Source organism: Augochlora pura, chromosome 10 (assembly GCF_028453695.1).
Source record: "Augochlora pura isolate Apur16 chromosome 10, APUR_v2.2.1, whole genome shotgun sequence".
Lineage (NCBI taxonomy): Eukaryota > Metazoa > Arthropoda > Insecta > Hymenoptera > Halictidae > Augochlora > Augochlora pura.
In genome coordinates this window covers 6,835,783-6,860,906 of record NC_135781.1, presented here as the reverse complement: position 1 = coordinate 6,860,906, position 25,124 = coordinate 6,835,783, and the positions used below count along the sequence as shown (strand labels likewise).

General features: G+C 43.6%; 3 protein-coding genes across 4 annotated transcripts in view; 2 read left to right on the top strand and 1 right to left on the bottom strand.

Annotated features, from left to right (window-relative positions):
* Positions 1–17,900, top strand: part of Retn (retained) — a 166,701-nt gene extending 148,801 nt beyond the window's left edge. For both annotated transcript variants that reach the window (XM_078192991.1, XM_078192992.1), the window contains exons 5-9: positions 2,816–2,999; positions 10,395–10,750; positions 15,557–15,896; positions 16,386–16,582; positions 16,660–17,900. In XM_078192991.1, the coding sequence (XP_078049117.1) occupies positions 2,816–2,999; positions 10,395–10,750; positions 15,557–15,896; positions 16,386–16,582; positions 16,660–16,805 (1,223 nt within the window). In that variant the 3' untranslated portion in view covers positions 16,806–17,900. The remainder of the gene's footprint in view (positions 1–2,815; positions 3,000–10,394; positions 10,751–15,556; positions 15,897–16,385; positions 16,583–16,659) is intronic.
* A 2,107-nt stretch (positions 17,901–20,007) lies between these two features.
* Ada (adenosine deaminase-like protein) lies at positions 20,008–22,682 on the bottom strand. Its single transcript, XM_078193002.1, has 8 exons — positions 22,596–22,682; positions 22,254–22,455; positions 22,013–22,143; positions 21,714–21,905; positions 21,387–21,624; positions 20,518–20,653; positions 20,321–20,421; positions 20,008–20,227 (listed from the first exon to the last, which is right to left on the bottom strand). Exons 2-8 carry the CDS (start codon positions 22,290–22,292, stop codon positions 20,009–20,011), a joined length of 1,056 nt encoding a protein of 351 aa, XP_078049128.1. The 5' UTR covers positions 22,293–22,455; positions 22,596–22,682; the 3' UTR covers position 20,008.
* Positions 22,683–23,113: 431 nt separating this feature from the next.
* On the top strand, positions 23,114–24,346 carry LOC144476281 (uncharacterized). Its single transcript, XM_078193003.1, has 4 exons — positions 23,114–23,457; positions 23,531–23,687; positions 23,770–23,973; positions 24,039–24,346. Exons 1-4 carry the CDS (start codon positions 23,274–23,276, stop codon positions 24,244–24,246), a joined length of 753 nt encoding a protein of 250 aa, XP_078049129.1. The 5' UTR covers positions 23,114–23,273; the 3' UTR covers positions 24,247–24,346.
* Positions 24,347–25,124: the final 778 nt, after the last annotated feature.

Sequence of the window (25,124 nt, the reverse complement as noted above, 5' to 3'; positions counted from 1 at the left end):
CCCCCCCCCCCCCCCCCCGTCTATGCAAAATTCTTAGACCGCCGTCGTTACCCCTCGTTTGCGCGGCTGATCATCGTTATCCGGAGAAACCGATCCTTAATTCGAGTCAAGAGAAGCTATTCTCATTTGAGACGCTTTGCAGGGTGGAGAGGAGCTGTGTTAAAAAATCGTTAAATTGCGTTACCACGCCACCGAGAAAAGTCTCTTTTTTAGTCCGAGCAAGGGCTAAGATCACCTACAGTACAGTCCTAGGCTGTATACTCAGGAGCATCGAGGCCGCGCACTCTTAAGATACTCTGTGAAACGAGCAGCGTTGAACTATGCGAAAGAGAACCGATCGCGATCCGCGACAGAAATATGATGGTAAACTGTTGGAAAGTAATGAACCGGCTGAAATAAATAGTTGCGGATGCTTGTACCCTGAAAAGCTCGGATAACGAACGCCGGAAGGAAGAGCGCGAAGGTCAAGGGGTTGGCCGTGGACGACAGCAAATCTCCGCTTTACGATTGCGGGGAGAAACGCGTGGGGGGCTGGGGTGGGGTGTGGGGTGGCCAGGACCGATTCCAATAACTCCTTTGGATTTCATCGGCGTGACGGCTGGATATATGTAACCTGGCGGCGCGTCGTCGAATTTTACGAGGCCGTTCGGGATTCGCGTTAACGGGGTGTTAACAGGAGTAGCGGACGCAACAACAACGCGGGGCTATCTCCGCGGTTCTACCGCGTGTGCGTAAACGTCCGCTTTACGAGCATTCGCGTTACCGTAATTTCACACGTTGTCCTCGTAAATACGGGCCCGAGGTCGAAAATAATCGGACGTGCATCTGGAATTTTCATGCGGCTCCTTCGAACGTTGATTCTCGTCGGCCGCCATTTTGGTGAACGCCGCGCGAGAAACGCGGATGCTGTGCTACGCGCGTGCTACGATCGTTCGCGTTGCAGGCATTCGGCACGGAGAGATCCGTGGATGATTAGAATGATCACGGCTATTTGTATTTTTTCTAATCGCTATAAATTATATTTCGGTTTACGAATGTTCTTTGTAAGATAGGAACGGAATGGATTCTACCCTTTGACAAACGCTGCTTTAATTCTCTAACGCTGGTACTATGTAAGGAAGTCTAGGTTATGTCAAGATTACAATAATAATTTTATGGTAATGTTATAAAATAAAAGACTGTGACGCTACTTTCAATGTATGAAAAATACAGGTCCGTCTTTCGTTCGGATGCTGTTCGATAATGTAAATACTTAACATTAAATTAAAAGAACCGCAACAATAAGAAAGTTTTCGAACTCAAATTTTTACGGTTGAGAAAATTAATTGGAAAACTGATTTGCACATCAAAATCCGTGTTTTAAAAATTTTATCGGAAAAATTACAGATAGTTGATTTTGCCTGAACTACCTCTCTTAAATTGCACATTGATCGACAGCATTGCAGAATTTTAGCAAAAGAGATTCGTAAACTCTTCGACATGTCCTGGCCGCAAATAATCCAAGTTGCATAAATTCTTCTCTCAAAGGGGGGGGTTAATTTTCGAGCACTTCCGCACAAGCGTCCCTCGCGAGACAGAAAAAAGGACGAAGCTCGGTCGAATTCCAAGCTGTGTTGTAAAAAGTCGTCCCGAGCGAAAATCGGCCGGATCGATCGGCCCTCCTCTCGAGCCCACCCCGAGGACCTCCAACCCCTACGGTTTGCGAGAACGGCGCTCGGCTTCCTTTGTTCTATTTGTTGTACACGCGCGTACGATACGGATACGGGCAAGGAGGATCGTAAAAGCCGCGGCGCTCGCGTGATCGTTACGAATTCGTTATTGCTCTTGTTAACGCCCCTCGCTGGAAGCCTTGGACAAACCTCGTAAAATTTCAGCGGCGAGGCCCGCGTAAAGCATCGTCGAAAACGCGGCCGAACCGATCACGTGACGGATAAGGAGACCCAAGCCCGGGTCTTCGGGAACGACGAGCGGCCTCTCTTTAACCGGTGCCGGTGCTCTCCTCTTTTTTCCCCCCCACCGGTTTATTTTCCTCGTGGCCCTACACTCGGGACGACGCGTTGGCGGCAATTCCGAGACGCCGCGCCGGTGATAAGACAACGATCGCGATCACCGATTTATAATTTTCTGCAGTTCGCGCGGCTCGGTCCTCGGTCGATCGCTATCGTTTTCGCAAACCCTTGGGTTCGTGGCAACGCCGCTGCCCTAAAACTACCCTCCGGAACCTGATTACATGGTTTGACAGAACCTACGTGCCAACTTTTCATAATAAAACAGAAGACAATTGCATAGCGAGCTGCGCCGATTCCGTAAACGATAAGGCCAGACAGCGGCCATATTGTTCATAAATAATCGGTGGGGACAGCTTTGGACGACTCTCGCAATCCGTACGACAGTGCATTGTCAGTGGAGCAATTTAATTTCAATTTAAATAATCATCCTCGATTTTTAATTCTTTATTCTATTTTTAATGTTTAATTTACGAATTATATCCACTTGAGTATACGTAGATGGCTAGAATTACATCGTGCGAGGTCAGAAGTCGCCAGGAAATAGATTACATAATTGAATCGGCAAGAAGAAGACAATGAATTAAAAAATATTTATATCTATATATTATAATTATTGAAACTAGTAAAGATACCCTTGAATACGATTACCGTATTGCTACGTAATAAGGCGTGTAATTTCTCGATGAAAGCAGTACGGTGACTTTTAAAAGTCGCTCGCAACGTTCGGTGGTTCTCGCGTTAATTTGTCCGCTCCGCATAACTCGACTGCCAAGTCCGGTTCTAATCGCAGCATGTTCTGTTTGCAGGCACACCGATCAACCGGCTGCCGATCATGGCGAAATCGGTGCTGGATCTCTACGAGCTGTACAACCTGGTGATCGCCCGAGGCGGCCTAGTCGACGTAATTAACAAGAAGCTCTGGCAGGAAATCATCAAAGGCCTCCACCTGCCATCGAGCATCACTTCCGCCGCGTTCACTCTGCGCACCCAGTAAGTCGATCGTGAACTTTCTCATCCGGGACCCTATTCCCAATAGAGGCCAGCGCCCGGCCCGCCGCCGATTCGCATACAATGAAAGCCCATCTGAGCATGAAATCTGCGCCGATGACTAATAAGAACGGTCCCGGCCCTTCCTCGTGCTCCTAAGACTGCCGAGGAGCTGTGCCCTTCCTTCTCTTTCTCTCGACCCGACACGCGGACAAACGAAGAAGCTATCCGGGGTCTCTAATCTCTGCAACAAAAGGGACAAAGTCGAACGAAATCAGCTGCTTAGAAAAATAAACGAGTAAAGGGTGGAGGAAGGGTGGCCTTCTGCCAGCGGAGAAAGGTATTGTTATTAGATTGCGGATTTTATGCATTTTTCTGAAAAATGTACTGTTGTTGTTGCAATTTAAAACACTAGGAACATTGGAAGAATTTGGAATTTCCGACTTACTAAACTATTGCAAATAGGAAGAAATTGCTCAGAGATTTTTGTTTCTTATAAAAATTTCGAATGCTTTTATCACGCATAAATATCCACAGTCTAATTACATCTAGATAACGCGATTAGGATAGATATTTGACGGCCTGTCTTTCATTTCATTGCTTCTACAATAATCGGAACAATTTATAGCAGCTTCAAATTGCATAATTTGTGCGAACTTATCGAATTTATTTTCGTGATCTCTCTCCGATAAATACGTAAATGCTGTATGCTGCAGTTCAATCAATGCATTGACTGAAATTTTTCTGAAATTCCGACTCGCGACGCGATGGTGCACGAAATTGTCTCACTGGTTCCTAACGGGAAGCTTGCGGTGGCAGCGTTCGCAGGCGGGCCGCGGGATCAAAACGAAACAATCGAGGGGTGCAGGGGACATCAAAGCGGGCCGGACGTCTTTCCGGACAACCGTTGTTTGGAGAACGCTATCATCATTACCAGTAGAACACACTGTTCGCTCCCGGGATTGTTTGTGTGCTTAAGATGGCGGCTTGTATCGGGAGCGTCGGCGTGTTCTCCGCGGAACAAAAATATACGGAGCGGCCGCGGCACAAAAGGGACCCCGGCACACAATATTAGCGTTCCGTGACCGTGCTCACTCTCCGGCCTGCGAACACACTCGGGCACGCTGTGGAAAGCGAGGCTCGTGCCGCCTTAACCCCATTCGTCACCTGCCAGAGGAAACCGCCGACGCCTTTCCGCGCCTCGAGACCCCCGTTGTCCGACCGATCGAACACCGGGTGTCAAAACAAAGTGTCCAGTGGCTACGGGGATTCGGCGAACCCTCGACTCTCTTCCCAAACGCCGGAAGTACTCCGAAAAATACGAGACAATTTCTCGGTATCAAAGTCTCGCGCCACTAAAATTAGTCGACGCTTCCGGGTGCACGCTGCATACGCTTCGCGGAGTTGTTCCGGATGCTTGCGGGCGTGTCTCGAGAATTTTTCGCGTTCCTTGTCATCCTATTTTCTTATTCCCTCAAACGATCTTTAAAGGATCTTTCAACGAAAGCTTCAGTCGGTTTACGATAACAAGTTGTCGAACTTTTTAAAATTTAAACGCGTCTCATTTACCAAAACGCTCTCATTAACATCTGTTGAAGTACTTTTTATTACGTCCAGTCGCGAATAATTCTGTTCAATTAAATACAGTAAGAATTAAATATTGACCCAATATATTTGAACGACGCCGGACCGAAATTTGTATCTGTTATAATCAGTTAAATAACCAGGCAGTGGATTTTGGTATATATATATTAACAATGTGACCGTTACGTACACGTTCTCTATACAAGAATGATCTTACATAGCTAAACAGAGTCGGTGGTTCCCAGAAGAGAACATTCTGGAATTCTTAATATAGTAATTGTATCCCTACATAGGTGTCGACGTCGTTAACGTAATTAAACACCTGTCGTGTCCTACCATATCGACACATATCGTGTTTACAGTTATAAAGCTAAAACAGCTATTCTAACACCTTTTATTACGTCCAGTCGCGAATAATTCTGTTCAATTAAATACAGTAAGAATTAAATATTGACCGAATATATATTTGATCGACGCCGGACCGAAGTTGTATCAAAGTCTAAAAACGTTTGCAAGCTTTCTTTGGAGTACCGATAATTCCGTTCAGAGATTGGTCCCCGATCCAAGCGCATCAGAATGATCCGTCACGACAGTTGGGAACAGGCTGTCCGACCAGCGCGCCCCGAAGCATTTAAAAACGATGTGCCAAGACGGTCCGAGAATGGATCTAGCTTATCGACGCGTTTGACGGGAACAGGAGTCAGGCTGTCTCTGGCACGGGAAAGTTAATACGAATTTGACGGCCGATTTCTCACACGGTGCTATTTCCGTGGAGCGATTCGCGACGCGTCTTGGCCTCCGCGGGGCAGGATGAAATTAATTGAGGGCCAGAGAGAGATTTGTCTGGACGCAGGGTACCGTTTCGCGCGAGTACATCTCGGCCAATTGCGGGGAAAAACAAACAGCCGGGCCGGCTCGACCGGGGGCACGTGCACGCAACAGCTGTTTTCTTTCGCGAAGGCGTTTAATCGTCGTCCACGGACGATCTCGCCCGCACAGTGCTGTTTGTGCACTCCACGAACCGAGACCGTCGACGTTGTACGTACACGTTCGACGTTACACAATAACCAGGAACGAGCGTCATTAGGCTGCCGCAGAAGCGAACGATTAATCTGGGCCGCGGGAAGATCGTTGTCGAAGACAAAGACAACTTTTGCGACAGAGTGTCTTCGCTGAATCCGCCGGGCTAATTTTGTTAACGAGATCAGCGCCGCGGAGGTAACCGAACGCTATTGTCACTATTTCGGGAGATTTTGGAATCGACGCGATCGTGAGCGTTGCAATTTTTATTCTCGAGAGGAGGGATCAAAGTTAACAAAGGCGTCGTTAAACATTATTTTCTGTTACCGTAGTGCATCTGCAATGGTTTTGATAATGTCGTAGCAGAAACCATCCTTTCGACAAGGGGTGGCGAAGTTGATTCCTACGCTTTCTGCTATCTCTCCTGCGATTCTGCGCGAATAATGGAAAGCCGTGGAAAGGGGGAGTCGGGACAGAGGGTGGGCCCAACGCGGATAACACGTGAAAATAACCGCGCGACGGTCGGTGCGTGACGCGCGACGGAACGTCGCGTCTCGTCGCGTCGGGACGCCGGCGCATCCATCATTCCGGCAACCGGTTATCCGCCGAGGGACAGGGACAGACGTAGGAAACGGGAACAACGCGAAAAGAGACGCGCCGATGGCGAATCGCTACGACTATATCGAGCCGCCGCGCGCGCGCGCGCGCGCCTCCACCGTGTAATTATTTATACCGCGAGGGAGGCACGTGTGCACAGCGCCGGGGCAGCGAACACAGTCGAACGCAGCCGAAGACAGCGACCATTGTGCGGCGAAAGGATCCCCGATGCTTTCCGACAAATTTCGACCGGCTCCGCCGAATGAATAATTCCCGCGGTGCGGCCAACGCGCAACGGTCGCGAGCCACGGCCGGCCCCCGAAGCTCGTTGAATGGGGGAAGATGAACGACACGAATGGTTTTTGGCAAGCCGTCGACTTGTAAATAAGACATTGTCAGCCGCGAGATGGACAGTATTTCTGTTCGCGAGCACTCCAGATCGTCGTGAACGGATAAAAATACAGCCCCCGGTCGGCTGTGGCTGGCTACGTTGGCTGGCTGACTGGCTGCGACCGGTGGTCGCAAGATGACTACAATCGTTCGGAATGGCAACGCTGCTTTTACTCGGCCGATTAATGTCACGGCGACGGGGAGTTAACGAGACCGACTCAAAATGTTCTCGGACAAATGCGCGCCGAATGAAGACGCATCATGCCGGTGCTCGATCTGTCGCGTCGCTGCCAAAAGCCTGCGAATCGTCGCGGCGATTCTCTCGATTGCCCTGTAATTAGCAGTCGCTGAAAATTCTTCGAATTTTCGGATACAAATTTGCTATCAGACCACGGATTTTATTCGCTCATCGTTAAATTTGGTGCTCGCTATTTAAAACGGTGGAAAGATTAAAAGAATTAAAACTGGTCAATGTATTATTTTTAATCGATTGAAATGATTACGGAAAGAAGGAAGTACGCTTCGTTCCTGAGTCATTAAGATGCTAAATTTGTTTGAACATCTATAGATAATCACTAAAAATATTCATTATGTTGTAAGAAATATCGAAAAATCGATCCGCGATTGAATTTATTTGAATCTGTTCCATTTGCAAAACTCGGATGAGGGAAACAAAAATTATTTAAATTATTTGCAAGAGACATAAATTGGTCGAAAATATCTTCCATTCTTTAATACTTATAATAAGTTGAAAATAATCTAACAATATCCTCGAATCCTTCCAATAACTTTTCAATATTATATGTGTCACAAATTCATAAAATCCGCAGTCTGCTAATAAAAAAACAGTATCCGGCCAATCAGAATTGATTGACAACTCTGGAGAACTATTTCAAAAGCAGGAAGAAGGTTAATCGATTTCCGTAAACTATCGTACAGCAATACGCTCGGTCTTAGATCTTGAAGAATCGTTTCCAATTCTCGACGAGCTCGTCCCGGCAGCGCGAATTTGATTATCACCCAGAACAGGAGATTTATGTCTCTGAAACTACGCGCGTGCACACGCTGGAACTCGGTCGGAACTATGCAGGCGGTGAGTGCGTCGTACAAGCAGGAGAAGAAGAAGAAGAAGAAGAAGAAGAGGAGGGCGAAGAAAAGGAGGAAAAGGAGGACGAAGAAGGGAGCGACTGGGCCGAAGGGCTAGTTTCGGCCTTAGTCTGGCAGACAATCGTAAAAGCCGAACGATCCCTGCGCGAATTATAGGCCGCGGTTCCTCGGCGAGAATATGTCTATCCGTGAACGTGTGTGCGGGCACAGCACACGCTGGTCTCCTCCCGGCCGGCAGCGTAAACGCTTAGGCCTCCTCCGCCGGCCCGATAGCGCGCGTCAGAATAAACAATATTTACGAATTACTCGGCTGCACCCATGGCCTCGGATCCCGGTCCCGGCGAACAAGTCGATTTCGAGCTGCGGTTTCGGCTGCCCGCCGAGTAGCACATCGTTCCGCTGCTCCTCTCTGCTTAGGATTCTAATTTCGCTAATGTCGAGGATTCTTCTGTCAGTCGACCGGCTGTTCCTCGAAGCTTATTGGCCGTAGAGGAAGAATTACGCGTCGGTCGAGCGGGCCCGCGATCTTTGTTTGGCGATAAATAAATCAGCTCGGAACGAGTTCGATCACCGAGAGGCAATAAAGCTGCGCGTTCGGGAGTCTTGGCACGCCGGGGGCAGTTTTACTATCAGCCGAAAAATGAATTTCGCGAGGAACGGGAATGCGGTGAACGCGAAAATTGCATCGCCAGCGAAACGGAACGATACTCGAGGTAAATGAAACGCTGCGGAGGTTCGAGCGGAGGCGTCTCGATTCGAAACGGGCTCGGTACTCCCTAGCATTTCATTTCGCGAGGGGTTCCATTTCGACCCGACAAACTAGCCGAGAGCGAACGGTCGGTCGACACGCGAAAAAATCCGCGCGGCGTACGCGAGAGCGGAAAATCGATTTCCGATGCGTCGAGGCGCGCGAGGCGTGATGGCACGAGACGCGCGCGCGCGCGCGCGACGGTCACGAGAGGCGACAGGATAGCCGGAGATAGTGGCGCAGGTGCAATTAGGGGCCGCGGAGCGAAGCATCAAAGCCGGCCGGTATTAAATTAAGTGGCTCGACTCGGATCTGCCTTGCCAATTTTGCGGCAGACGAACCGCGACGTCTTCCTCCGGCCGGCGAACAATTCCCGCCGCGTCGAGACGCGATTCCAATTAATAACGGCCGCCTGTTCCCCACATAGTTTGCCGTCTCGTCAGACTTTGTCGGTCCCCCCGGTCGCTCGAATCCGACGTCGGGACAAATTCAAACGAATTCTGATCCGGTGTCCGATTCCACGTGACCGCGGCGGCACCACGGATTTATGGCAAGATGGCCGTCCGTGAATCTTCTCCCGGCGGACGGAGACGTCTCTATTAACCCGTGCAAGCCTTTTAGAGAAATTCACGCGATCGTCCCGTTGGCCACGCTATTACGACAATTACCTTCGTCAGCGAGTCGAGTGACCGTGATAATTGGACTGCAGATGCTCGGGCAGATTGCCACTTTTATAGACGGACGCTCGTCGAGCACGGCTAAGTGACATCTTGTTATCCACGGCGAGCGTTTCGATGGTTCGCAACTGCGATTCAATTTTTTATCTCGACGCATGCGAAAGACACGTGACACGAAATTCTAGACGTCTATCGATGGATCGTTTCTCGTTACGATTCGAAAGTCGATCGGCATTGTTGTAGCTCTCGACGATGTTGTCCGATGCTGGCGGAAATTATTTTTATAAAAGGATACGCTTTGGAGGCGCGACAGCAAGAAACGAAACGATCGACGGTGAAAGCTCGCGCGCCGTCTTGTTCGGGACAATGATCGAAAGGAACGAGAGCGAACGACAAAACGGGAATTTATCCGAGTCTTTGCGTCCGCGACTCGTTGAGCCAATATTCCTTTAGAAAGCGTGAAATATCAATACGACCGATTAGCCGCTTTCTGCGCGACCAATGGGACCCCATACATTACACCTTCGCGCAATAATTGCACAACGCTGCGCGGACGATGGTCGGACAAATTTTCCTGCTTCGTAACATGAGCGCAACTAAACTGCGGATAGATCTGCGTGCGAAATTAAAATCTTCTGGTAAATGATAAGATGGCGTAGAAAAACGATCATTGTCCAAAAGTCGGCCGCCGTCTGTAAATCTGTTTACTGTTTCTAGCTTCAAGCTATTTACGTAATTAATTTTTCTATACCGAAACGACTTTTTCTTAACGTTATTCGTTTGTTCGTATAATTCCGTATTAACCCTTTGCACTCGAATGGTGACTCTGAGGCACCACTAAAATTATTACAGCACGTTCCAAAGTAATTTTTATATTCTGAAAAATTATTTCAAATTATTTGATTTCAAAAATGACTAAAAGTACAACTATTGTTGCACGAGTTGCAAAATTCAATTTCATACGTATAAAATACATTTTTATCATATAAAATGGAAATGCTGTATGTCGGGAAAGTTATTTTAGAATCACAGTTAAAATGGCTTCGAGTGCAAAGGGTTAAATAATACAGCATTCGAACTAACGCTGTACAAGACAGTTTATAACGTGATCATTACGTTCCTTGCGATGCGAATGAGTGAAATGGGCGTGCGATTGCTGAAATTATTCAAAAGGATGCAACGTATCGATTATCTTTATGGAATATCCATTTGACTGCAATTTGTCGCTCGTCCAATTGTACACTTCTTTCAACGAATCTTTCCTCCGTGTTCCAGGTACATGAAATACTTGTATCCATACGAGTGCGAGAAGAGACGACTATCGACACCAGCGGAACTGCAAGCAGCGATCGACGGGAATCGGCGAGAAGGTCGGCGCAGCAGTTACGGGGCTTATGGGGGTGGCGCAGGCAGCGCAGCCGAAATGGGCCAACGAAATCCGCATGCACCGAGCTCGCTCGCGTTGCACGCGCAGATGTCACCGCTGTCGTTGGTGACCGCTGTAGCTGCCGGTGGCCAGCACCACGCGCAACAGGCTTTGGTGAACGGAAGTGCAGCGCACACCCCATTACCCCATCATCCACACCATCCTCAGCACCCTCAGGGATCGTTGGGACAGCCGCAGAATGCCGGTTAGTAGAATAAATCTAGTAGCAGGTGTCCTTTGATAGAGATATTGGCGCTGGTGTACAGACAGATAAATTGAAGAAGATTTACCACTTTGGACACTTGGACAAAAATATTCGGTTTAACGAAAAAGTCCACGATTGTAACGAGAACGCGGATTTTCACATTTATATACAGTGAGAAACTTGGACGCTGACTTAACACTTTATCGACCGGTCATCCGGTCTTAAAAATTTTGATTTTATTTATCTTATTAATCGCGAAAGTTACAAATTAAAAGAAAGTACAATTTAAAACATTTGTCTCTGTTTAAAAAAGCTTTCGGTTTTTCCCTTTCCTCGGAAAACCGCCGCTCTTTTATTTTGGTCCGGATACGAGGGATACGGATTAGAGCAAGGAGATATCAACTGGTACAGTAATTTAATTCCTTCACGAGCCCTGAGAAGGGCTTGCCGTTTATTTGGTATCCCTGGTCCGGAAATACAATCCTTTATAATTTCCACAGTCGTCAGGGATCCGGCCAGCACCGCTACAGAATTTATATATCCTCGGTCTGGTCTATTTTCGGCTGCCTTTTTCTATTGCCTTGCGCAGGTCAGTTCCTTGGGCTTCTATAGAGAAACGTGAATAAGAAATTAATTAGCTTATACCTTCTTATGATCGTTCCTGTGTTTCCTCACGATCCTCGCAACGATGCTCGTGCGATCGGAGGGGGGACGTCACATCTCACTGCGTAGCGCAGGGGGATCAGTGGACTGTATTTGTTGACGATTCCCGTTCTATGGAATACGCCGCTAGCAGACGCACGGATTCTAACCTTGATTTCCTTCTGCGACAATTGTTAAATCCTACTCGTACCGGCGGGTTTTTCACCGTCATGTTCCGCTTCCTAGACCAGGGCTTCCTTGAAATAATCCGCCAAGCTCTTAACACGGTAGTGATGTTCACTCCGGACAAGCTGGCTCACAATATTAATAAATTCGAATAGGTCTCCTGTTTGAGTGTTATCGAGTATTCCGGTCCTCGGCAGCAATCCTTGCTCCGCTCAGAATTACTCTCTTCTCAACTTTCTCAAAAGGCGAAGAACGTACGTGGACGATTTCCTCGATCTTTCCAGTCGACTGTCTAAACTCGAATCTCTCGCAGTCAGCTGTGCGAATGCCGTGCTATCCTGATTAGCCGGCACGCGGCGCTGACTGCCACGTATGTCTATCTCGCTTGTATCCATCGCGTTGCTCGCTCTTTCTCGTGGCGGTATATTCTCACCGCTCGCGTTTCAAAATTATGAACATGTTCTACCGGCCTTGACTTTCGCCGGGCAACACTTCGTGAATTTAACCGAAATCGAGCGTTTCAGCACAGTTTTTCTATCATCTATTGTTAGCTCGCGTCGTCCCCTTGAAAGGCACCGCCCGGGGGTCACGCGGCACAATAGGCACAGAAACTCCGTTAACCTCCGCTAACGGCTACAATTTAAACAATCTCAATAATAGATAACAAATTAAGGGTTACCATGGCAACCGATTCACAGGCTACCAATCGGGGGGAAAAGCCGATTTATAGGCTACCAGTCGATAAAGTGTTAACATATTATTCGCTGTCTTAATCACGCGTGTGTTATGTTCACGATTTTGTAGTTTTCACACTAGATAGTCAATTGCATTTAACGGGTAAGTAGAATAAACCGAGATAGGTTAGTYATACGTGATACATCTATTTCTTTAAAATGGGAAGTACGATGTACTGCTAACGCGTGATATTGATTCCTTTATTTGCCAACACATRTTCGGCCAAAACCGGAAGAGTTTGTCGTYAGTCACAGACTTGTGCAGTGAACAATTGTCGTCTGAACGTATCTCGAAAATTTAACGTGCAGAAAGTACTGTATWACGTGTATAAAAATTGTGAGTGYAAAGAACGAATTACGGTAAGTACAATATTTTATTTCTGAATAATTTGACTCTCGATTCATTAATTTGTCATGTTGAACTATAATTATACTATCTTTAGTAAAAATCTTTCTGAGGGTTTTATCCCATATCTGATAGAGTGATAAATAATTATTTTATCAAATCATGTTCCCCCGGGCTTATAGAAATTCCCCGGGGCTAATTACACTTTTACCGCTTTATACGATAGCTAATACAGTAAAATATAAATAAATAAGTTAATAGATATATAATAGATAAATTGTATATATGAAACTAAATGTTTACCGAATGTTTTTAGCGACATTGAACACTTTCATCCGATTTGTTCTTAGTAGCAGAAATAACTTTTCGACCCCATTTAACACCATTTACTCCAAAAGATTTTCCGAAGGCCAGCGATCGAGATATTCCAAGCAGGAATAAATGAACCTTTCCATCAGCCTTACCCACGTGTCAATCACCAGGAGCTGCCAGCATCAAAGAAACAATTACGCTCTGATCTACTTTCACCGGTGTGTGTGTGTGTGCTCGCGGTGTTTTTTCTTCGAAAAAAGCCGGAAACGGCGGAATCGGAACGGAGCGTTCCGAAAAAGAACAAGCGAAGGGAGGAAAGAGATAACTCGCGGACCACGGAGCCGGGAAGGAGCGGGTTTATTTTAAATCGGTAGTTAGGGTTCCAGGCCTCCCCGGAGATGATGATGCGAGAGCGAAGGAGGAGCGTAATTGATTGTACGATCCTCCGGAGACAGGCGTTAACGGATGACTCTCGCTAACGAGCATTCCTACTTCCCTACCCCTTTCTTCCTCCTTCTCGCCCCTTGTGATCCGGGCAGACGCCTTTCCGCCCTGCTTACACCCTGTTTCCGCCACCCTCTAACGTTCGACCAATTTCAATCGGTTGTTTAGCGCCGCCCCCGGGATTCGCGTCGAATACCCTCGCTCCGTTTCGCGCCCAATGAACTACGACACCTTATAATCGTTGGTCCATAATTGGGAAGACGAATCAGTTTTTCATTCCTGCCCCTTTATTTGTATTTGAACCAGCAGTGTGATAAATAATAAATTATTAATAATAGTCATCGGTAATCGAAAAGGAAATGCTCGCGATTGGAGCTTCTGAAACGTAACAAGGCTATACCTAGAAAGAAGTTTAAAATGTTGAGCAACAAAGCCGTTCTTACTTAGTAAAAAATTAGGTAAACAGATCGCGTATATTGTCAACAGAGGACAGAATTCTGTCGCGGCAGGTGTTACGCGTCGCTTTATGAGCGAAACGTATCACTTGGCGTTTGGAAGTATTCAGAAAAAGTCGTTTTAGCTGAGACCAAACGGATAGTTTATCAATGTCCTGTTGCATTAAAAGAGCATCGGCAACACTCCGGACAACTCCATAAATCTTCGCATTGTCGGCCAGGAGTGAGATCACGCAGTAAGTTAATACATCCGGAGCGTTGTTTATAAAAAGTGCGAAAAGTGGCGAAGGTGAGACTGTTGCGAGAGGCGCGCATTGAATTTGACCATTTGTGTTCTATGGGTAAAATAGCTATCAATCCGCCGCAGAACCTTGGATAGAAGAGTAGGATGATCGAATGAATCGAAGGCTTTGCGTAATTCAGTGTATACAGCGTCGACTCGAAGATCGCTTCCAAGCAATTTGCAAAATATATAAAAGAGAAGAAATAGTGGGTTGATAATGGTGGTTTATTACTGATTAGAACAAAATTTAAACAATTTTTAGCTTTGTGTTTTCAAGACCTTCGTGAGCTAGCAACAGAAATATCCCTTCTTTAAAAATAATGTTAACTAATTTATAAAAACAACCCTCAATTCTCATTAAGGGAAGAGAGGAGATTCTTGCTTGAAGTTACGGATACATTTTCAGAAAGTTTTAGGTTTATTTAGGTCTTTATTTCTATCGCAACAAAAAATATTATACAATGATAAACATAATTTTGTAATTTCTGTAAAAATAGTGACATAAAAATTGTGTGTATTAAGAGTGGATTACGGTAAGTAATCTTTTGTTTCGCATTTTTCACACTGATATTATAAAATCTTCTTTTCTTTTTTGACATTCAGGTGCCACTGAAAGAACAACGAAATAAGCAGACCTGGTCAGAACAAAACATAACCGAAACAATAGAAGCAGTTTTTGTTACGTTCCTCGACCTACGCTGAAGATTAGAATTGTATATAAATGAATTGTATATGGAATCGACAGCAATTTATTAACAGTAAAAATGACTGCGTCGGCGTTTTATCCTACTTCCACCTATAACGTCAATAATTTCGATATAAAATGTTTGACGTCGGTCAAGATGATCAGTCGAGACTCGCATCGTATGTGTCCCCACGAACGCAGCATATTCGAAAAATCGGTGGCACTTAGCCTAGACGCGTTTCGCGGCAATGCGAGAAGTTCTCGCCTGGCTGTCCTACTCTTGTCGAGGGGTAGTCGGAGCGAGTCCTCGAGATGGACGGTAGCGAAGCCGCGGCTCGAATGGCTCATTTGTCGAGCCGTCCGGGCAGTAGTTTCACCGACACGTTCCTCCCTCTGGATACTTCTCTCTCTCGTTCCGCGGTTTGGCCTGCCCCTGCGCCGCCAGGACGGTGCGACGCCAATCAACGGCCGTCCCTGTTTTAATTTAGTACTCGGTGCGGACGTCTTTTCCGTCGCGACGACCGCGACGGCGAAGGCGACGGCTACGGCGTCTGGGCTCGCGCGATTGACGTGGACCGCCGTTTGATCGATCGTTCTACGAACACACCTACCCTTCAGCTTCCTTGGTGGCTGCCCCCGGCTCGCGCAGTATCTCGATATTAATGACCGTTCCTCGCGGCAGCTAATGGACGCTTTAATTGTTATCGATCTCTTTGCAGGACCTATTCCCGGAATGGCGCCGTCCGAATTCGAGGCGCGCATGGTGGAGTACGTGAAACTGCTGAACAAAGAGCTAAGAAGCGCTGGCGCGGGCACCCCGCCCCCAATGATCAACCGGCAAGGCAGCGCGTCGCCCCCTTCGTCCACGCCGCCGAGGGATGGTGGTTTCAGCGCGCTGGAAATGTCTCGACTCACGCTCTGGAACATGTACAACAACAACAACACCCTCTATCCCGGAGTCGGGCATCAGCCGCCCCTATCGCCGCAGGCTTCGCACTCGCCGGTACCTCCGGCATCTAGCCCGGAACCTCAGAGGGAAGCCCTCGATCTTGGGCTCAGGTAAGTAACCGCAACTTGATATGGAAAGTGCGAAGACGTATACAGGTAGCGCTTTCTGGTAATATGACAAAACTTTAAGTTGAAAATAATTGATTTTCACCTAACATGTGGTCGATACAAGCAAATAATAATTTGAGAATATCTAATATCGTAACACGAGAATATTTCGATTTTTAATCTTTGTCCTATTATGGCGAAAAAATATTCGAAACTAAAGTTTTGTTGTTATTATCATCATCATTATTATTACTATTATCCCGTCGTACTTTCTTTAAGACCCTTTTCAGGCCACGATCTCTGGGTCCGAAAGAACCCAGACATGGTACGGCGAGGGTTGACTAGAATTCCTATTTTCTTTATTAGTTTAACAAATGTGTCCTTTTATTCTTTCGATGTCTTTCCTATTTCGTGTTTCGCGTTATCGTTTCTATCATAAGTTCGTCGAATCCGTGATTAGTATCTCGTCATGATGAGTAAATGGTGTTCCAGGTCGTCGCCCGTATCCTCGTCACCGGCAAGACAAAGTTCACCCTCCTCGGGCGGCAGCCTCCAGGTTAAAAGGGACCCGGACGTAATCGGGTTATCCGGACCTACCCCGGCGAAGAGACTGCTCTCCGACGATGACAGCCCCCCGGAAAAGAACGCACCCTCCATCCAAGGCACGCACATTAAAATTTCCAATCGAGGTAGGCACGCCTTCGTATGTTTCGGTGAAGGGGTTTTCGAGATCGCTTTATTAACGACGGTAACTTTTGGTTAACAGGAGACGGAAGGAACGGTGACAATTCTCTGGTGGTCAGCATGGAATTGAACGGAGTGATGTACCAAGGTGTATTGTTCGCCCAGACAGACAGGAGCAACGCCGCTAGTAACAATACGGCAAAAGCATCCCGGAGCATGGTTTCGTGAACGACGAGCACAGAAAGGACGAGCAGCCTACCCATGATGTGTTTAAACACGTCAGCCATCCGTATTTGCGATTAGAACGTTCAAATCAATGACTATAATGTTCGCAGTCGCATACAAATTTCAGGTTATTTTTAAAATCGTTTCGGGTCCCATCGACGAGGTGAGAACCATCAACCAGGGCTCAAGTTTCAAGGGATCAGTTCAGTCTTTTGAGGTCTAGGGTTTTTCGTTTCTCCCGATTTTTCGAACAGTTCTGTACCGTCGACGTGGCTACAGTGGTCGACCTTTTCCTTACTAATTTCGACGAAGATCACAAGTCCGAAATTTTGTTTAAAACCGAATCGAGAAACCTTTTTATTTCACGAACGATTGTGACGATTATCTTTCGTCCGAGGTAGGCTGCTACGTTTTGATGAATAATTCAATTGTTATAACGTGTGAATAGCAATGAATGTATGATTTGTGTGCAATGAAAAAAAGGAGTTTCTTTTCTTTTTTAATTATAATACTATTCAACGCCTTGCATTCCTTTCGCTCAAGGTACTTTCCGGGGAGTGTCGTTGACGTTACGACCTTTGATTGTCGTTCGCTCAGATTTGACGTAAATTTACAAAAGAGAAAAAAAAGAAAGACAAAGAGCGGTGACAATCACGACCGGAAGTCAAGTGTCTTGATCGGAAGCATTCGGCCGAATCGAAGAATCATGCATAAATACACACACACACACACATATATACACACACGCTTGCTCGTGCGCGCGAACACACACGTGTCCACATTTCTTTCCCCTTCGGTTTCTCTATTTTTCTTTCCGTGTTTTTTTTTAATCGCTCTATCGCCGAATCAAAACATCTTAACTTATTTATTGCTGCCGATCTCTCGACATCTCGAGGCTCGCTTCTCGGTGACGCCTGTGTCGGTTCTCATCCCGAGAAATCGGCCCTCTTCCGATATTTTATAGCATTTTTAATCAGTATCTGTACATTGGTTTTTACCTATTGTTCTCATCACATCGCCCGCGATTATTATCAACGCGGGAGAGTGAGATTGGATCGGACGAATGAGCAAGTGTATACACACAGATGTATAAATATATACACGATCGTATATACATAGAGAGAATGTGAGACAGAGAACGTGAAAGAGAGATAGAATCGTCCATATAGCTCGCTCGTTAAGTGTACATAGTCATTCGAATATTTCTTTTTTTTCTTTGTTTTCTTGTTTCGCAAAGAGACAGAACTCAGTGCGACAATATTATACAACAAGATATGCTATTGCATAATAGTAATAATTATTATTCTTACTAGATTTAGGGCAGGAATGGGGGGAGTGGGAGAGAGAGAGAGAGAGAGAGAAGAAAACTATTGTAACGCGGTTTTTATTCTTGTACGCACCAATCATTTTTATTTTCTTTTACTTTCTGTTACTGTCTGTTCAGTCGACGCGTGGTTTTCGACGCCTAGAGGCGAATCCGTCCTCGATCGAACGACGACACTTCTCTGCTTCCTCTTACGTTCATTTCCCCCTTCTTTTTAGTTTTCAACGTTATTCATCATATTAGAAAATTCGAAAAGCATTTACTCTTTCGTTCGATCGAGACGTCTCGCGTCGCCGGTCCTACGTCGTCTTCTTCGGCAGTTTCCTTTTTTTTTTTTTTGAAACGATAGGACGCGATTTACCAACGTCGAAGCTTGGGCCAGTGTCGATATTACAAGCGGTGTTCCCGCGGAATACCGATCTATAGATCTAGGAGGACGATACGAGACGTTTTTCCTTACATAGTGTTTAGTATGTATGCGAGGGAGGACCTTCGAGCACCAGGAATGCGTTGTGTATGTTTGTCGAACGCTGAAAAAAAATTGAGGGTTCTAAATACATCCTTTTTTTAGTCATAGTCGTTAGAGTAAACCGATTTTAAAGCGAGGGGTAAGGTATTAGCAGAGAACGCTCACGAGACTATAGGGAAGGAAGTATGTCTAAAGAATTTTAAAAGGAGGTAGAGAGAGAGAGAGAGCGCGAGAGTGTGCGCGCAAAAACAATGCCGATCTCGAGGCGATAGAGACGAGACGGTAACTGAGGATTGAGAAGGAAAAATGGAAAAGATTAATTTTTTGAGTCGCAACGAATACACGCGAGTCGATGACGATGCGGATAAGAGAGGGGATGAAATTGTGTTATTGTTTATAGCTCGATGGTTAGGCCAAAAAGACTGTTATATAGGACGAATATTATATACATATAGTAGAAATACTTTCTTATTATGGTTATTAAGAACGATATTATTGTCATCGCAAATATTCTAATTACGACTATATTTACCACTATTCCTAATCACTCTACTATTAGTATTATCGCAGCTATTTACTATTATCACCTTGTTACATCGTGATAGCGACAAACTGTTTTAACACACGAGCGGTGACAGACGTCGAAGACGCGCGTGTGCGAGATGACTTTTGTCGATCGAGAAAAAGATCAAGAGATAGATAGAGTGTGTGAGAGAGAGAGAGAGAGAGAGAGATAGGGATGCTATTGACTGCGCGTTACAACCGAAACAACTTCGACAGTTCTTCTCGTGTTCGGTTTCTCTACGAGTGTTCAATTTGCCCTGTTTTATTTTCGGTCGATTACGAGAACGGGATCGACGGAAAGACAGCACGGGAGATGTAATCAGGAGTATAGCGTATCGAAGAACGCTCGATTCGTGATTCCGGCACGAGGCAAATAACTTAACATGGAACTTGTTAATTAATTACCGGCTTTGATGATCTACCGGTACGCGTTTGGCATTACCGTTTCCTCGGTCGACTGCTCGAAAAAAAGATGCGGCACCACACACTTACATGCATAATATTGTAATAGCTCTATAAATGTTGTATATATTATATATGATATTATCAAGAGAAGACGGCAGCGACAACAACAAAAAAAAATGAATCACACCGATCGACATTCAGCTATTATATAGTTCTCCATAAGTAGCAAGATAGTTTATCTGTAAATCTATGTAAACGAGCCCACGAATATCATAACGAATAAAGTCGACATTACTTTTATATGATTATGGTCCTGCTACCTCGCCGAGAGGCTCTACTCTCTCTGTGTGCACTCTCGGGATCTAGAGCGGCGCCCTAAGACACGGGCGTCCCGGCCGAATGCTTTTGTAACCGACTAAATTTTTCTTATTTTTATATCTCGACTCATTTATTTGTTTCATTGGAGAATGTTAACATTTTGAATTGACGATTAAAGTTCTCAATCCTAGACAACAATGCTTTCTTTTCTTCGTCCGACGCGAACGCGTACTCGACGGACGACAAGCATAATCTCACGAGATCCTCTTGACCCAGACCAAACGTTGAACCGGCGATTTCGTATTCCTTCGACAACGACGTGTGGAAAACACCTTTGTCGTCGGTCTGAAAAAAAAGGTAAATGAGGATTTTTTTAATTGAATATTTGCTAGGCACTGGCAAATAATAGTTTGGATGAATATTAACAGCTTTACTTACACCAAGACAAATAGGATGTCCAGCTTCGAACAAATATTTAAACTGATGAGATTCGTAAGAGGGTATTGTCTTACATTGGACGTTTGATGTTAGGCACAGTTCTAAGTTAAAAATTAAAATAAATTATTTAAATGAAAGAGAGCACCGTTGACCTCGAAATCCCGAAAAATGTGGTCTTGAGAAAAAATATTTCATACCAACAGGAATTTTTGAATTGATAAGCGTCTTGAACAATTTCTCAGAACCTTGTAAGTTAGGATGGATGGAAGTACAGTGTCCCAGTCTGTCTGGTTTGAATTCTAGTATATCCCTTGCTTCTACTTCATTGGAAATCTAGAAATAAGAACACGAAGATATTAAATGATAGTTTCAGTGATTTATTATTAAATGAAATACAACACAAAGGGCATAGCCGATTAAGATGGTCAAAACTGCCCTTAGAGGTTTTTCAATGAGTCATACACCGATCGATAGCTGACCAATAAAAACTCATCTGTGCAAAATTTTAACCCTGTAACTTGTCCGTGAAATAACGTTTGAAATTACTTAATCCACACTCGCGGCAAACTAAAAAAGTAGTAGCTTCATTCTGACAGCAAAAAACATCGACACATTGGGTTTTCACTTTTTTTGACAATGTTGCAGGCGAGCAAAAGATCTGAGAAAAATTGAGTACACGAACCGTGATAATACCTTGTCAGGGAATTAATGTAAAAGTTTTACCGATTTTAGTTTTCGAGAAATCTTCAATTTTCCGATTTTTTGAGGGTTTTTCATTTTTGATAATCACAGCTTGCAACTGAAAAATCTGAAAAAGTTCTATAACATGTGACTTAATGTCCAAAATAAGCCATATTATTTTCAAAATTTTAGAAAGCCGCTAAAGGTGGAGAAATGCCGGAAAACCGCGAAATCTAATTTACCCTGTAACTACCCTCACGGACAAGTTACAGGGTTAAAATTTTGCACAGATGAGTTTTTATTGGTCAGCTATCGATCGGTGTATGACTCATTGAAAAACCTCTAAGGGCAGTTTTGACCATATTAATTGGCTATGCCCTTTCACCTCTGCGCAATGAGCTGCAATCTTGAGGCCAGCATTTCTCGCTTTTTTTAATAATTCCAGAAATGCATCTCCGGTCATTGGATCTCCACTGAGATCCAGGCCTACCACATACTGTGGCTGCTTCTTAAAATAATCTATTGCCAACTCTATATTCTCTTCTGCTGCTTTATATCCTTGTTTTCGATTAATAGATACCAATAACTTCACAATTATTTCTGGTAAATTTGTTTTACAAACGCTATAAGTGTAAATAAGAGAATTGAGATTTATAGATTATCATAATTATCTAAAGTTGGAAAAAATTTTCATTTACAAAATTGTGCCTACTGAAAAGCTCTTATAATGGCTTCTATGTATTCTCGCTTTGTCATTTGTCCATTAACAGCTCGAGGAGTACTTCTAAGTTCTAAATATATAACATTGTCTTCCTTAAATTCTTTAATTACATCATAGGTAGATTGAAAAACTGCTTCCGGAGTTACTGTCAATGAGTGTGCTATATCAAACACTTTGAAACACCTACAGAAAATAATTATATCATCTTCAAGTGGAAACACTAATTAATGCAGTAATAGTGTATCTTGTAATGTATGAAATTAAAACTTAAAAGGACAAGGTTAGCGTACTCGCCTAATGACGAATACTTCCCCATACTCATGGTTACATTCTCTTCGTCTTCTGAATTTGGATTCTGAATTTTATATAGTTTTTTTAATGTTTCTGAACTTAATGAGCCGTTCAAATGAGCATGAAGTTCCTGTGAACGAATAAATATTTATTTGTATCAAGTTTGGAAATGTCATTGTTTGTAACTACGGACATAACCTCATTATGTCACGCAAAAATTTATATGACAACTATACGTACCAGTTTCGGCAGAGATTTGCAGAATTTTTCGAAATTCATTTTAAATCAAAGATTTAGAGTATTTATTGTCCCAGCGAAGAGGTTCTCGAATCTAAATATTGTACTTCGACATTTCTTGGTAATCAATTTCCTGGCACACATGCGCTCTCAAGTATGTAATTCAAATCTTCGACACGCTACACATTTTTAAATCACAAGCTACCTGTGACAAAAAGTATTCTTCGAGCTTTAATTTAAGCACCGCGTATTGGATCAATTTAAACGGAAAATACTAAAATATTATTTCCAATTTGAATTGCCGCCAATCAATTAAACAGCATTTCCATCTCCATACTCAAGTACCTTTTTTCATTCTACTGCGCATTCACCTTCACACAGTCATTTTAGAAAGAGAAGAGAGAACCAGAAGGAACGCAACAAGCTCTATAGAGATACCAAGGTCACTCGCATGGAAACAATGGATCAATATACAATCAAATATGTTTCGAATGTATCTGTTTGTAACAATATTTCTATAAGTTAAACGCTATCAGAGTAAATTCAGACCAGATTTATGGCAGTTTTGGGACATATTTAGTACAGTTTTTGAACGCATTTAGGACAGTGTTAGGATATCTTTTGGGCAGCTTCAGTTTTGATTCTCGCAATAGTGGCGCCTCTTGTGGAGGAATCGGGAACTTTTCTAGGCGTCTGTACAGCGCTAATTGGAATCGTGGCAAAACTCTCAAACTGTTAGTCAAATTAGTGACAGTCGATATACGAACAGCGAACGAAGCTTCAAAATTTGTCTGTAAACGGCGCTTATATCGCTGGTGTATTTTACGACGTCGTCGATATCATTTGGCTAACAGTTTCTATGATTTAACATTTATTATTTGGCGCTGCATAAACTCCTGAAGAGTTCTTCGTTTTGTGTTTTAAATAAATGGCTATTTTTTATTGCAATTTGTTAGTATTATACTGTAACAGTTGCTCATAAGTGAATTGTAAATAACTATAAATAAACTTAGTTCTACGAAAATGGGAGAATCTGAAAATTTAGAAAATGCAATTGAGAAGCTACGTAAAAGTGTTAATAATTTTCGCCTTGGAGCAATTTCCTTGGACGATTACAAACCTGTTGAAGACAAGATCAAAATAATTTATAATAATTTGACTCAATTAAATGCCAGGGTATTAATGCTCAAAGCATACCACCGTTTTAGTACGTACAAAAATAAGTAATATGTATGAAGTATAGTTACAATTTATAACGACAATTTTCTCTATTGTTGTAGTCGAAACAGAAGGAGTACAAGAGGAAGATGCAGCAACAAAGTGTTCAGAAGCAGCATCAAATTGCCATTTAAATAACCTAGCAATCAAGTCATGTCTTCACTCTTATACGATTACAAATATTTTGGGTGGTAAGCAAGGTGGACCTGACATGCAAAAGTAATTTTCTAAATGCTCTGAACCATAGAAACATAAATCTTGATAATATTTAAGATCGAACTATTGAATTATTTTGTTTCAGAAAAATGTTTGGTTATTTGTGTAAATTATATAGCATCAATGACGAGTTGATGATGTTACAAAAAGAAATTGATGAAGCACTGGAGAAACAATTGGATTTACAGATAGAGTGTCAAGACATGATATATGATCATAAAAAATTCCTAGAGGTGCAAGAAGAAAGGTGGAATAAAAAATTGCAAGAAACAAACCCTGAAGTTGCACGGTACAAACAGTTTTAGTAAATCTTACAAGTTATGGCAATTTTTTCCATGATTCAATTTGTTTCAGCATCAAGAAGAAGCTAATCCAGAGAATAGATAAAGTTAATATAATGAAGAAACTCATTGTCAATTTTATTGCTGCCTCCAATCAGTTGTTAATGAAAAAACCAATTTTAGTAGATATGTTAGAGAAGCACAGAGACCTAATCGATATTGATACAGTCATGAAAATGGTCCAAAACAATGCAGAAAATGTAACGGGAACAGTGGTTTGAATACAAAGTAACCACACTTGTTAAATGTAATTTCACCAAGGTATTTTTTTATATTTTTATATTAAATCATTAGTTTTACATAACGAAAGCTCCCAACTTTCTTCAGAGTATACCTTCCTCCTGGATGCGTTGATGATTGCAATGTGATCTGTTTCACACCTTGAATCTTGTGTGGATTTGAAATTCACATTATTTATAGGATTTCCATTCCTTGACTTCTTCACTGCATTCTTGCGTAACATGTTTCTAAACAGGTTTTCATAGAACGAGGATGATAAAATTTAAAATCTGAAAATACGGCAAGCAAACTTAAAGTGTATAAAAGAATCGAGTTTGCACTCCACAACTATTTACAGCGGATGATTTCCAGTGATCTTCTCCATTTCCGTTTGAAACAGCTTCATGAGACGGTTCTGTTACGTACACCTATGTACTGGTTGTTAAATAATAGTTTGCAAGCCAGTAATTAATTCAAAGATAGCATTTGAATCACAGCTCGCGATAAAAACGTATTTATCCGCGCAGGGGAGAGGGGTGCGCATTTGTTGATAAAATCATTCGACAAACGATCTGTGGTCTGTCCCGTGACACTCATTTTTATTTCAATATGGTTCTATGGTACGTTATCATTTTGTTCACTCAGTCTATTTTATTCTTGTCCCATTTTTCCATTATCAACATGCAAACCGCTCTCCTCGACATCTCAACCATTAAATTCCGCGTAAACACAGAGTCAATCGGAAGTAGTACTCAAACAATTTAATTTCTATGTACATTAAACTTTGTCTTGTTGTTCTGTTTGCCTTCGTCTTTAATAGTCCATTAGATTTATGGGTGTTCACAGGTAGAAAGAAAAACGCTAACAAATAACAAAAAAG

Bases quoted from the DNA above. Each gene is read 5' to 3' on its own strand.
- Ada (XM_078193002.1), bottom strand. From the start codon at position 22,292: ATGAATTTCGAAAAATTCTGCAAATCTCTGCCGAAACTG. The intron at 21,625-21,713 runs GTAGGCACAATT...TTACACTTATAG, and splicing joins GCCATTATAAGAGCTTTTCA to CGTTTGTAAAACAAATTTAC. The intron at 20,654-21,386 runs GTGAAAGGGCAT...TCTTATTTCTAG, and splicing joins TTGCAGCTCATTGCGCAGAG to ATTTCCAATGAAGTAGAAGC.
- LOC144476281 (XM_078193003.1), top strand. From the start codon at position 23,274: ATGGGAGAATCTGAAAATTTAGAAAATGCAATTGAGAAGCTACGTAAA. The intron at 23,688-23,769 runs GTAATTTTCTAA...ATTTTGTTTCAG, and splicing joins GGTGGACCTGACATGCAAAA to AAAAATGTTTGGTTATTTGT. The intron at 23,974-24,038 runs GTACAAACAGTT...AATTTGTTTCAG, and splicing joins ACAAACCCTGAAGTTGCACG to CATCAAGAAGAAGCTAATCC.